A 13,610-nucleotide genomic window follows, 5' to 3' on the forward strand; every position below is an offset into this window, starting at 1 on the left:
CCCACTTCTTCCCTGTGGATTGTTCACAACATTCTGCAACTACCAGCTCATCCTTACTCATTCAAATCAGACTGAGCTGAACTGGCTGAACATTTGCCTGATGATGGGAAGCGCTGAATTAATTCCCTGCTTTGTTTTGCTTGTGTGCACAGGTTTTGCTTTACCTGTTAAAATGTCTTTATCTCGACCTATAGATTTCCTCATTTTTACACCCCTCCATCCCACAGGGAGATTGAGTGAATGGCTGTGTGGGCCTTAGTTGCTGTCTGGGATTAAACCACAGCAGTCCTGGAGGTGGAAATCAATGCAAATCCAATGAACCAAATGGTCTTATTTTGTGCAACACAATGTGCTATCCTTTGGAACCTCTGGCACAACTACCAGCTACCCCTGCTGCTCTGACTGAAATCAGTGCACCACAACCCAGCCCTGTGTTACACCCTCAGGCCAGTCTCCATTTCGCTCAGCTTGTTTAACATCTGCTTTGCTGCTGCTGCATTAATGAAATCACTGAGGTCTGCTCAAGGGTGACTCTGCCAGAGAGCATCCCAGGTAAACAATGAACACTGTTGAGAATGAGCACAGCCACTCTCTGGATCTGTGTTTCCTTAAACCTGAACTTCTCACTGCTAAAAGCAAGAGAGCCTCTGTAGCACCCAGGATGTGTGTTCACTCAGCAGGCAGTGATCAGTCTCCACGCGTCTGAGATGACCCGAATCACAGTGGAGAACAAAAAGCCTACCATCTTAGTTACAGCAAATCCTTAATTAGAAAGCTTTAGCTAACAAAAAAGCTTAATTAGTTCATCTTTGTTAATGGTTTCTTTTGACCAAAAAGCATACAAAGTGTTCCCACAAGCATTTCAGCTGGCATATTCAAAGGAAAAGCAATCCTGGAGATATTTATTGGGTATTTTTGCAAGCAGCTAAGGTCAATAGTCCTTCATAAATGGCACAGCTGCAGCTGGATGAGGCTGCATGCTTGCTATCGAGATAGTCAAATCAAATTTGAGACCATAACTATTAGCCAATTACTCAAGTCAAAAAGGGTGAGATCAGACTTCCTTGTTGCATGTATAACACCAGTGTTGCACATCTGACCTCAAAAATGCAGCTACGAGATGACAATTAAAAAAAAATCACTATTTTTTTAACTTGAGCAAAGCCCAGACTTTACATTGCAAAGTGCTAAGAAACCACGATACAATGAAATGCATCAAGTTTTTATTTAGATGAAGAATCCCAGTTTAAACGTTTCTTTCCAAAAAAATGCTCACAATTTCTAAGGGGAAAAAAAAAAAAAAGAAAAGCTAAAGAGAGGCTGCTCCTTCCCCGTGGTGGGTTCACACCTTTCCCTGGGCATGCTCCCCTTGCCTGCCTTTAAAAGCAAGGCCCTCCACCACGCTGGAGAACCTTCTAAAGTGGGGATATTAAATGGAGAACTTCTTTGGCCAAGGATTCCCAGGACAGTGGCACTTGCCTTGCTACGAACTGTGAGTATTTACTGTTGGAATGCCTAAGTAATCTGTGGGTTGGGGTGTTTTTTGTGTTTGTCCAGGATGAGGGGTAGCCTACAAGAGCAGGCATGGCACCTTATGCTGTTACTGCTTTTCCGAGGACTTGAAGCTCCTTTGCCTCTTCTTTTGAGTGTGATTTGTGGCCTTGCTCTCCTGCCGGGCCGAAGGGACTGTAATAATTTGGTTTTTCTCTGAGAAATGTGGTAGGAAACATAGCTGATGGGACCTTTAAATGCCGTCCATCCGCCTCTCCAGCGTTAACCTGAGGAGTTATGACATCCCACCCCTTGCTCAGGAGAGGATTCACCCCAGGATTTCGAAGTGCCGATCTCATTTCCCTTTTCTCCCCGCCCCGTTTCCCCCAGAGCTCAGGTAGGTCCCGTCTCCTCCAAAAAGCGAAGCTGCCCTGCCCAGCCCGTCCCTCGTGCCCACAGCTCCGCCGCCGCGGGGGCAGCGGTACCGGGGCTCCCCGGCCCCTCCGCCGCGCCGCTCGGAGCCCGCCTGTGTGCAGTGCGTGTGCCCGGCTGCCGGCCAGCCGGGACAGTTCGCTCAATCCCAGGCCGGGCGGCTCTGGGGCACGGACGGAGGGAAGAGGCGGCCGGGATGGGCTTTCCGCAGCCGCGGCACATCGGCGGAACGCGGTCTATGCGGCGCGCCGCGAGCCTCTGGGTGCAATACGGTAGCGGGGGAGCGGCGCGGCCGCCACAGCGCCTCTGGCGGCCGAGGGCCCGTCTGGGTGGCATCTCTATGGTTCCGGGTGCGGCCCTGCCGGGAGGGCGAGCGAGCGGGTGCTTCCTGCCCGGCCTCTCTATGGTGACTTTCCGGGGGGAAGGGCCGCCGCCGGCGCCGCGCGCCTGCGTGTGCCGGGCCCGCCCGCCCCCCGCCGAGGCCGCTGCCCGACGCGCGGAGCGGCGCCGGCTGCCAGCGCTCGCGGCGCCGCCGGTGCGGAGGAAGGCGCGCGCCCCGGCCCCCGCCGCGCCCCCGGGGCTCCGCGGCGGCAAATGGTGGGGCCGGACGATGCCGGAGCTCCGGGCGGCGCAGCCGTGTTTCCCGCGGGCCGGCAGGAGGCGGCGGAGGAAGAGGCGGCGGAGGAGGAGGAGGACGGGGAGCGGGATGGGAGCCGGGGCTCGAGCCGGCGGAGCGGCGGGCCGGGGCAGGAGCGGCTGCTGCAGCGGTACCTGGCGGCGCTCGGCCCCGCCGCGGCGGCGAGTGGGAAGCGCTGCCCGGAGAAGCCCGCAAACGGAGCCGCCTGCGCCGTGGGCCCCTGCGGGAGGATGACCAACGGGGACGTCGGCTTCCTGCTGCCGCCGCAGGAACTGCCGCCGCCGCCACCTCCTCGGGCAAGACGGGATGAGCCGGAGCCGGAGGAGGAGGAAGCGAAACTGCAGAACGGGGGCTTCCTCCCCTGCCCGGCGGGAGGCGTCCCCTTGGGAACCGCCTTGGAAGAGCCGCTGAGGAGCTGCCGGCTGCGGAGCGAGGCGGAGCGGCGCGGGGGGGCGGCGGCCGAGAGTCCCTCGCCGCCCCGCAGCCCGGGGGGCGACGCCGGCAGCCGGGTGCTCGCCGCCCCCGGCTCGCGGACCTGCCGGGACCGGGCAGAGCCCGCTGCCCTGCCCCCGGCGCCCCTCGGCTTCACGGACGTGAACCTGAACTCCCGCAACACGTACGAGGTGAGCCGCCGCCGCAGCGCCCCGGAGCACCTGCCTCACGGAGGGACCGCGCCCGCCGAGCCGGCCTCGCCGCCGCAGGAGCCCGCGGAGAGGGCCCGGCACCGGGTGGGCATCGCCGGCGCCGGCAGCAGCTTCGCCGAGTTCTTCACCAGGTAAAGGAGCCGGCGGCGGGGCCGGTGAGGCCGTCCCTGGCAGAGCTTGGGGCGAGGGGGATGCGGGTCTGCCGGCCGGGTCACGGGCGGCCGTGGGCTCTTGTGCCGGAGCGGGTCAGCAGGGTCTTGCTGCGGGTCACACGAAGAGCGATTCTGACCCTGACGAGCTCTTTGCCTAGGAAGCAGATACTTTTAAGGCAGGATAGAGGCTTTGGACGTGACAGTAAGATGATAAAGGCCCTTTTACTACTACGAACTACATGGACTTCAAACTGGAATTTGCTTCCTGTATCAGGGCATATCGCTGTCTGAACGATCACAGTGGTACTCATTAAACCGCTTGGAGAATAAAGTGAAAATTGTTGGTGTTGGAAACGCCTTTCAAATCGTCGTGGAAATTGCCAAGTGTTATAAAGCATTTCCTACTTGTTGACGTTGTAGATAGAGTTTACTTATTTAGTTCTAAGTGTGGTGTTGAAAACTTCAAGGACTATGCTTTGTGTTTGAATTGACTTCAGTTTCTAGCACAAAAGCGAAAGCTGTGGGACATCCAGCTTTGTCGCCTGGGATCTCTGTTGCATTACTCACTCTTTAGCATACTATGCAGGAGGTGCAGCTGGACCTTAATAATTTATAGCCCACTCTATATTACCTTTATTATGTTTGAAGTGAGGAAAATAATTTCCAGCAGTTTTAAGTCTCCCAGACCGAGGGGTTATGGTTGTTGTTCAGGTCACTCTGATAGGACAGTAGGTCTCTAAGATGACAGAATAAAATTTATCTATTAACTGAAGATTTGAGATAGGAGAGGTTTGATCTCAAGGTGGGATCCCAAATTGAGAAATGGGCTTCCTCTGCCAACTCTCAGGAAAGGGGGAGATGGTTTCTTGAGGATAAGGATAGTAGCAGTTGAAGAATAAGCTTGGTGCACCCACTTTGTTTCAGGGATGGACTGAGTGATTCCTGCTATTCCATATTAGTGTTCTTCCCTCCCATGCTCTTTTCCTTTTTCCTCATGTTATGTTGTCTGCAGTATATTGTATGAGAGTAGCTCGGTTGGGGAATGGTGCTAATGAGGCCAAGGTTGTGAATTCAGTCCCTGTCTGAGCCATTCACTTAGAGTTGGGCTCGATGATCCTTGTGGGTCCCTTCCAAGTCAGAATATTCTGTGATATTACCTTCCTGTTGCCTCACTACTTGAACAAATCGACCAGTAACATTTGTATTGTTGCTTTTTTCCCCAAATCAATAATTGATTGAAATTCTGGAGCATTTTCCTCATAGATGCTGTGGTTTAACCCCAGGTGGTAACTAAGCACTGCACAGCTTCTTGCTTTCCACCCCCTTTACCCCTGACCCCAGTGAAATGGGAAAGAGAATCAAAAGTAAAACTTGTAGGTCAAGATAAGAAAAAATTGGTAATTTAAGCAAAGTAAAATATAATTATAATAGTAATAATAATAATATAAAGAAAAAACCCAAGTGATGCACAACACAGTTGCTCACCACCCATTGATTCATGCCAGACCCTTTCCCTACACACTGATCAGCCCCTTCTGGGTAACTCCCCCAGTTTATGTTCTGGGCATTAGGTTTTTATAGTGTGGAATCCTTTTGGCCAGTTTGGATCACCTGTCCCAGCCGTACTCCTTCTCAGCTTTTTGCGTACTTCCTCACTGGCAGAGCATGAGACACAGTCCTTGACTTAGGATAAGCACAACTGAGCAACAAACAAAACATCAATGTGTTATCAACATTGTTCCAGTACTGAACCCAAAACAGAGCTCTGTACCAGCTACTGGGAAGAAATGAACTCTATCCCAGATAAAACCAGGACAATAGAAAAGTTTAAACTTGTTGTGCAGTAGAAGTTGTCAATGTACATTGGTATTTGCTGGTTTTAGTAAAGGCTTGGGTAATAGATGAAAAAGTGTAATTGCTTCTATCCTGACAAAAGCTATAGTACAGACACCTCAGTGGAAGAGTGGCTCTCAGGAAATCCTATTTCACAGTGCCTGACTGGCCCAGCTGGCTGTGCTTCTGGGGCTTTTGGCTTGGTGAGCAATACTGTTTACCTTCAGTTCTGCCTATACATTCATAAAAGAACCTTAGTTACAGCTGATTTAATCTCATCAGCCAAAATGAGATTGACTAATGAAAACTTCGAGTGATTTTCTTTAAAAACAAATTCAAACTTGTCTTGCTTGATAGATTTGTCTCTAGATAAATAAATACTAGAGTGGGTAATAGCCATTATGAAAAGTGGTAATAAAACTTTTATAACTTTTTCAGTGGTTAGTTCTTGTCTTCTGAACCTATATTTCAAAAGCTTAGACTTCTCACTTTTATTTAAACTGTCCAGATTAATTCAAAGCTGACAGCTTCCAATGTAAGCAGGTTATCCTTATAGTTCTTAAAAAGAGGATGTCAGTAATGAGAACTGAAATGGTATAAAAAATTGTCCTGTGTTTGCATGTTTGTAGCAACACTACTTCCTTGTGAAGTTCTCAGGAGAAGGTTGCTCGTATTTTTGAATGTGCACAGGCTCATAAGTGATGTTGCTCCCCAGAGTCTGAGTTGTACCAAGTGGCTGTGTACCTGAGCGAGAGCAACTCATTTGTGTTTTGTCAGAGTGTGTAGCCGCTCCCACAATGCAAAGAAAAAAACCAAAAGGTACTGGATATGCTACATGGGTAGCCCAGCAACCTGGAGTATCTTATGTAGGATGTTTTGTGCTTGTAATGCTCTTTGTTGAGTTTGCAAACTGTCTAAAATCTGCTATTTCCCATTGTGTTTTTCTAATAGCCATAATTATATGGAAATTGTTCTAAAAGCTGGACATTTCTTGCAGATACTTAAGAAGGAGAAGGCAAGGGGGAAGTCCTACTGCCCTCAGCTTTATCGTTGTAATTGCTGTGACCGAACAGTTTGATCAGACAGATCTGGGTTAGAAGGCTGCTGTTTCCAGCTGTTCCAGCTTGTTCCCAGCTCTTCAGTTATCAGACTGACCTGCTTCATAGTTCTTTGAAATAATCCATGTTAATTGTCTGTCTTCATTCACTGAACCAGAGAGAAAACTGATGAGGTGAGGTGGGGGGAAAAAGCAAGCAGCTGTCATCAGATGCATCTTATCCAAACTCTGTGACAGGGAGAGTGGCTGTGCCCTTGAGATTGTCATTAATAATTACTTTAAGATCCTGGGAAAGTTTGCAGTGGTGACTAGGACTATTTTTCAGGTAAGTATTAGGTATGGCCTTAGAATCTTAAGTTGTTTATGTTCCAAATCATTAAGCCTGTCAAATCAATACTAACTGCTTCTAACAGAAAAATAATTGGTTTTGCTGTACATCTTGTTTCTCTTCACATGTGAAGTGGGATGCCACAAGTAGATCAGTATGTGAAGCAGAGTGTCATGGCAAGGAAAATTGCATGGCTATGGTCACTTTTGTCCATGTGCTACTGTTTTGGTCAGAGCAATAAATGGCTTCTTGGAAGTCACCTGTCACTGCTTTGTAGTCCTGCATATGATTCATAATGCAGTCATATACAGGCATTGTTCTTATGGTTTGTGGTCTTACACAGCAGCTTACAAGGGCAATGCTCTGTTCTTGGGTTACTGGATCCCCATTGGGTGCAGAATGGTTCAGTGAGCAGGAACATTGCATGGACAGTTGAATTAAAGCCATTATTATTACCTTAACTACAGTATGCTCTAAATGTGCTGCTTTGAGGAACAGAGCAAAACAGTAAACCAAAAAGGTCACGCAGCAGCAAGTAATCCAGGGCTGAGATAAAGACTCGATTCTGAACCTCTTCTAAAGATGACTCCTACTTCATAGTTCTACAGGTAGGTACAAGACATCTTTTCAGCTTGTGTAGATATTGACCTTTCTGAATTGTGTGTTTGCTAGACAAATTTAGGTATCTGCTAGTTGGCAAAGTTTCTTATTCCTAGATTCAAAGCTCACTGTTGACAACAGTGATAGTTGCTTTTTTTAGTAGTAGAGCACCATTTTCCTAAGTACTTGTGTTCCAATATTCACCTAAGATTCACAATGAGGTTAATTCATAACTGCTACTTCTTGTAGGTCTTTGGAGTGTGCTGTGAGAAATAGGTGTAAGGAGTTACAAGTATGTATGGCTAGTTGGCACACAAATTCTTAGGGAAAATGTCTTTAGTCTCATACTTCTTTCATTGCCCAGCGTGATTGTATTTGTTGTCTAGAAGTTCTGAAAAATATTCACTTGAGGAGATGATGGAAAGTTGAAAGAAGTCAGTATTTGTAGGCACAAAGCACTAAGAAATCACTGAAGCTCACATCTTTGTCTCCCTCTTTGTAAACACAGCCTTGTGGTTCCGTGAGTAGGTAGTTCTTCAAAAGCTGCTAATCTTCTTGCCTTTACAGATGTCCTTGGCAGAGGCTGGAGGGTTGCAGGGAAGTTCACTGAGTATTACTACTCAGTACACAGTAGTGTCTCTAGCTATGTAGTTTATATTTCAATTTATTACTAAGTACCACTTGCAGCTGTTTGCACTACCTAGGCATCTACCTAGATGGGTCTTGTGAAGGGTTAGTACCAGAATCGACATTTCTCTTAGAGAAAAGCTCTGCATACATAAATCATCATGAAACTTCAGGGGATGTACTGTGCACCTCTGGAGAAGAAAAATCTTTAGTGGACTTTTGATCAAAAATGAATCAAGTAGGAATGGGCTGTCCTTTTGACAGGTCTTCTAAACCTTCCATTCATGTAAAGATAAAACAGATTGATGTGGTCACTTCACGGTGCTTAATTTCTATTCCATTGTTGCCTGTGCCTATATCTTGATCAGATCTTACTGAAAAAACTTTTGTGTTTTATTTTTGATTTTGGTGTTGTTTTTACATTGGCCAGATTAAAACAAACCAAATGAAAAAAAGTAGAGCTATACCGTCAATGTATTGGAAAGATAATTAGAAGGGTTAAGGGAATACATAAAAGCTTTCCTGGAAAACCATGAGGGCACCCTTCACCCTTCTGTTTTTGGGTGCAGTTGTTCCTGCTTTCTGTAAGTAATTTTGTGACCTAAGTGAAGAAATGGATACATATAATTGCTTTGAATTAAAGCTGATTGGAAAAAGTAAGCGAGGGTATCTGGACCCTAATCTATGGGCAACTTCAAATAGTACTCTTTTTTTCTGGAGTTAGAGACATAAGTAACTTGATAAAAGTAGGAAATGGCATTCATATTATCAAGTTGAGAAGCTCTGCTGTGGATTCTTCCTTGACATTTGTGAAGAATGATTTATTTTGTGACATTGTGTTCACATGTTGACCAGTTTCTGACTTTCAATGAGTGTTTCACCATAGATAAGATGCTATGCACCCAGAGAATCAATTTGGTTAGGATGTCTGTTGACTAGCAAATCAAAGTGAAATTTCAGGAGCTCAAGCAGAAGAATGTTATGTTGATTTAATTCTGGATAGGTTTCAGAAGGCCACGTTGCTCCAGCTTCTGTCTGCAGCAAGTCTTTCCCAGCTACTCCCAGGAAAAAAAGCTGCCTGAATAGATGTCAATTCTGAAACCTTAGATGTATGGTCTTCATCAATCTGTAATGCCTAAAGTATTGTTAGCAATTTTTCTACTCTCCTAGGTGGATAGTGTAATGGACAATTTTATATTCGACATTGGTACATATATTTGCACTAGGAGTTTTGTAATCCTAGTATGAATTTTCATGAAGTAAGTTCTCATTAAACTAATGCTGTAGGGTTTTTTTTTTTGTGGGGGACTGTGTGGATTTTCTCAAGCCAAACAGCTTAAATTGCTGTCTTGTGTGCAGCAACTGTTGGAATCATAGCTTGTTTTGTTCAGGAGTGTTCTACAGAGGCATTTAAACTTAATCTGAAAGCATCTTCTCTTCTCCCCCTCCCCTTCATTTTGCAGAAGGCCTTTTCATTCATTGGTCTCTTCTGCTGATTTGGGGTCACAGGGTTTCTTACAGAGTATATTGAGAGTAGTGACAAAGTGAATGGAACATCTCTTCTGAATAGGCTATGACTAAATGAAGAATGGTTTACATGGGAAATAACAACCAAAGGAGATCACTTAAATCACAGCTGGCCTCTAAGAAAATGATAGTTTTATGTTTTTGCTCTCTTGGCTGTTCCAGTTATTCATTAGGTTATTTTGTCCTGATTGCTCAAGAATTAAAAAGGAGTTTAAGGGTTTTTGGTCACATTTCATTTATGTGGATTCAAAAATTGTTACTCCTCTCTTCAATTTCTTGGAACTACTGAGATGTTTACGATATAAACATCTGTCCTTTTTTATTTATCATAATTGATCTTGTGTGTTGTTCAGCTGGGAAGGGACTAGGTTTGTTGAACTGGGTGGTTGGCATTGCTTTAAACTTTGCAGCCTCTGTTTGTGCATCTTTTTATTACTGCTTTCTAAAGAAGTGAAGCACAGTTTCGACTTCATCTGTCTAGTACTGCCTGTTTCTGTGGCTCAGTCAAACCTCTCAGAGTCTGAGAGAGCTCCAGCATAAAAATCCTACAGATTTTTGAATGAAGTCTGAACACAAGGAGAGCCTGCAAAAGAGACTGATAATTTGCCTCTGTATTTTCAGAAACCAGTCAGCTGTGCAAGCCACCTGCAGAGCATTTTGCTTGTGGCTTGATATTGGGGTAACAGTCTGAAGAAGAGCATAGCTGTTGTGTGGGTGAACTTGTGACTTCAATTAGTAGAAAACTAGTTTTCATGGTCTTAGATGAGTTTATTCTTTCAGAACTTCTGAGAGCCAAACACTCAGACTGGTGTTCTTCTGAATTCCTTTCCTGCTTTCTTATGGCCTGACTGAAAGCTGCAGCCTAGAGGAGTACTTTCCTACAATTTTTCTCCCTTCTCCAAGGTACTCCTTTATTAAGAAGAAGCTATGTTCAGTTTCCATTGTTATGTTGGGAAGTTTTATTTAATGTGCTCTTGGGTAAGTGAAAGAGTGTCTTTTGATCATGTTGCATAATAAAAGCTTCCTTGTTGGCTCCCATTGCCTGTGACATTTGTTGGTCTAAACTTCCTGAAGGCCAGCTGTAGAATAGGCAGTCTGAGCTTGGCTGTGGTCAGGCCTCAGACCTTGCAAAGCTCTGTCCTGTCTGTGTTGCTTCAGTTGCCTAATGCATTCATTAATGTAGGATCTTGGCTGTCTGCTGCTGGGCAGTAATGAAGCAGTTTGTGTGCTGGATGCCAGAAGGCTTTAAAACTCAAGCAAGCCACTTGCTATCAAAGGTATTTGTGTGGCTGGCATCTGTCTGCCTTAGTTAGCTGAGGGAACTGGGGTGGTTTGGGCAACAGGAGACTGAAGGGAGACCTTGTCGTTCAAAAATGCCTGAGAGGAGGTTGTAGTGACATGGGTGTCAGTTTCTTTTTCCACTTATCAAGTGATAGGATGAGATGAAACAGCCTCAAGTTGTGGCAAGGGAGGTTTGGGTTGGCTATTAGGAAAAGCATCATCACTGAAAGGCTAGTCAAACATTGGAACAGGCTGTGGTTGAGTCACCATCCCTGGAAGTGTTTAAAAGTCATGTAGGTGTGACACTTGGGCACATGGTTTAATGGTGATCCTAATAGTGCTGGGTTAATAGTTGGACTCAATTATCTTAGAGATCTTTTCTAACCTAAATGATTCTATTATTCTAGCTTTTTCTTGTTGTAAACTGTGTTTTGCAAATTACTTGTTGTTCCTCAAATTCTGTAAGTAGTGGAGTGGTAGACCGGAAAATTTCTTCCTCATTTTTAGAAAAGTTGTCAGGCAAAACTGAATTAAATCAGTCCTCTGCCTTCTTATATCAGCTAATAGATCAAAAATTAATTCTTGTGTTTTGTAGTATTTCTGCAATTGATCACTGAAGCAGTGACACAAAATACATTGTGAATTGCTAGTTGCAGCTGAAACCCAATGCACTGAGTGCTGCAGTGCCTGTAGTGCTACATTGTGCAATCCAGTAGTTGACAGACACTCTGTCAGGCACCAGAAAGGAAAAATATTAACTGAGGCTTAATCAGGCTGGTCAGAGTTGCAGTCACCCCTGGGACAGTCTTCAAAATAAAACTCTGCCCTGTGTTTGAACTTCCAGTTCACTGACTTGTAGGCCATGTCAAAGACTGGAAATCTTTATCACCTTTGTTTTGAAAGCATACATTGTATAGAAACATTTGAACTATAGGTATAGTGATTGCCCTGATAAAGCTGGTGAGTTTTGCCTTAAACTGAAAGTGAGTCACATCTAGAACAATTTCAGGTGCTTTGTTTAATTGAGTTGTACTTTGTGCGATATCTTGGTGGGATGACTGAAGAATTTGCTATTGTCAGGAAACAAAGGAAATGTTTCATCCCTGCTTCTGGTATTTATATGATCCTCTGTGAGCTGCTGTTGCTCAATAGGCTGGAGAGTGAAAAAGTGTTGATGGTTTTCTGTGGGACTAGTGAGCTGGATTGGCTTGCAAGGTATAGAGGGTGTGGGAGCTGATGCAGCAGAAGGGATTGTAGTACATTACTGTGCAAGGAGGAGAAATGGGCTTCTCCATTATGTGGGTTTGTGGGATGAAGGGTTCTTGTTCCTCTATCATTGTTTTGCTTGGAGTATGTTGCTCATTAAGTAGCTGTGACATTGATGGATTAGATATTCCTGGCTATACAAAAAATACCATAAAATACAGATACACTACACTATCTGTAGTCAGCTGGTAAAATTCTCCACTTCTCGCAGCTGTGATCTAAGATTTTGCTTTACATGCTGTGGGTAAGTGACCTTTGGTCATTATTAGAGAAGATTGACCATAGTGTCTGGTGCAGTGTCAAAATAGCTTTTATAACTGCCTGATCAAATATGAAAATGATAGAACAGTCTGGCATAAAGTTCTGCTTTGCTACTTCACTCTGAAAAGTAAAGGCTGATTCTCTTCCTTTATTTGTATTAAAGCATTCTGAAATTTAACCTCATCAGTTACCTTGCTTATGTGTCTGCTTGATGTATGAATGCTGGATGTTTTTGAATGCTTGAACTGCTTGTAAAGCTGACCTGGGCAACAGCTCTTTGTTAGGAGCAGAATGTAGTCTGGTAAAATACAGTTTATCAATGAGTGTTCTGTACAAAGTGTTCTGTAATACTGCTAAACACTTCCAACTCTTAAAACTTCCCAAGTATTTGTGTACCTGTAGTAAAATCGTTCTGCCAGCAGAGTTTGTAAAGCCACTTTGGGACTGGTATCCACTAGGAGCTTGATAAGAGAGTTGATCTAATTAAGTCTCATCAGTGCAGTTCTATGATAGTTCTGTCAATCTTTGTCCTCTCCAAGATGCCAGAAGCCACCTCCTTCCAGCTTCTCAATCCTTAGCTTGAGAACTGTCCTTGACAGTGCATTAAATTTCAGGTATACCTAATTGCAGCCAAGGCTTTAGTTGATCACTAATATAAATGGAGACATCATATTTAATTTTAAAAAGTACTACAAGCTTGGTCTTGCTGAGGATGGTCATTTTTCTGGGCAGGATTTTTCATTTCCTTATTTTGTTTTTGTTAGATGGGTGGGGACAGGAGAGAGGCCAAAATCTTGCTTGTGTAGCATCTAAGACTGCAGGTTTAGAGTATTGCAAACATTGAAGCTCCTTTGGAGAGGGTAGTTTGGAATATTCTTTGGGCTGTCTTGGTGCAGAGGGAAAGAGATTTTTACATCTAGAAGGTGCTAAAACTAGAAACATGAAACAAATCTGTGGTTGGGGTAATAAAATTAAAAGGGAATCTTGTATCTGGCTGCTGCTTGTAGCAAAGTGGTGGGGTCATATCTCTTCCAATATAGGGCCCAACTTTGAAACTTGTGCTGAGAGCAATCACAAATGTGTTGGATCAAAATGGGCTGACGCTTGAAGCTATTGAAATTAAAAATGTAGAATGCCTGTTGCTCTGCAGGCTTTGTGAGTGGCTAACCAAAAAGGTTTTATTTCCTTTCAGTGATTCATTATTTATGCTTAGAGTTGAGTTACCTTTGTTTCTGAATGTGAATTATTGAAAAGTCTTGTTTAAAGCAGAGGGGCTAATTCTGCTTAATAAAGCAATGGGTTTTTTTTGTCTGCTGTTATTTCCAAATTATTTCACATGAGAGCATAACAGAATGGCCAAGACTTGGGTATGGAGAAGAATTCTGCTGTGTTCTTAAGCAGTTTTTGTGCCTGCTAAAGAGATGCCAATATGAATGTAGTAGTTCTTGTTATGTCTTTGGCTATAGAATATTCC

General features: G+C 44.7%; 1 protein-coding gene across 3 annotated transcripts in view; it reads left to right on the plus strand.

The window, feature by feature from the left end:
- Positions 1–2,423: 2,423 nt before the first annotated feature.
- TBC1D12 (TBC1 domain family member 12) overlaps positions 2,424–13,610 on the plus strand; it is a 41,454-nt gene continuing 30,267 nt past the window's right edge. For 2 of the 3 annotated variants that reach the window (XM_084210192.1, XM_084210191.1), the window contains exon 1: positions 2,424–3,335. In XM_084210192.1, coding sequence (XP_084066318.1) covers positions 2,518–3,335 — 818 coding nt within the window. In that variant the 5' untranslated portion in view covers positions 2,424–2,517. The remainder of the gene's footprint in view (positions 3,336–13,610) is intronic. The other variant, XM_084210193.1, reaches the window with a different exon arrangement.

Source organism: Fringilla coelebs (assembly GCF_963513975.1).
Source record: "Fringilla coelebs genome assembly, chromosome: 8".
In the NCBI taxonomy this organism is placed as follows: Eukaryota; Metazoa; Chordata; class Aves; order Passeriformes; family Fringillidae; genus Fringilla; species Fringilla coelebs.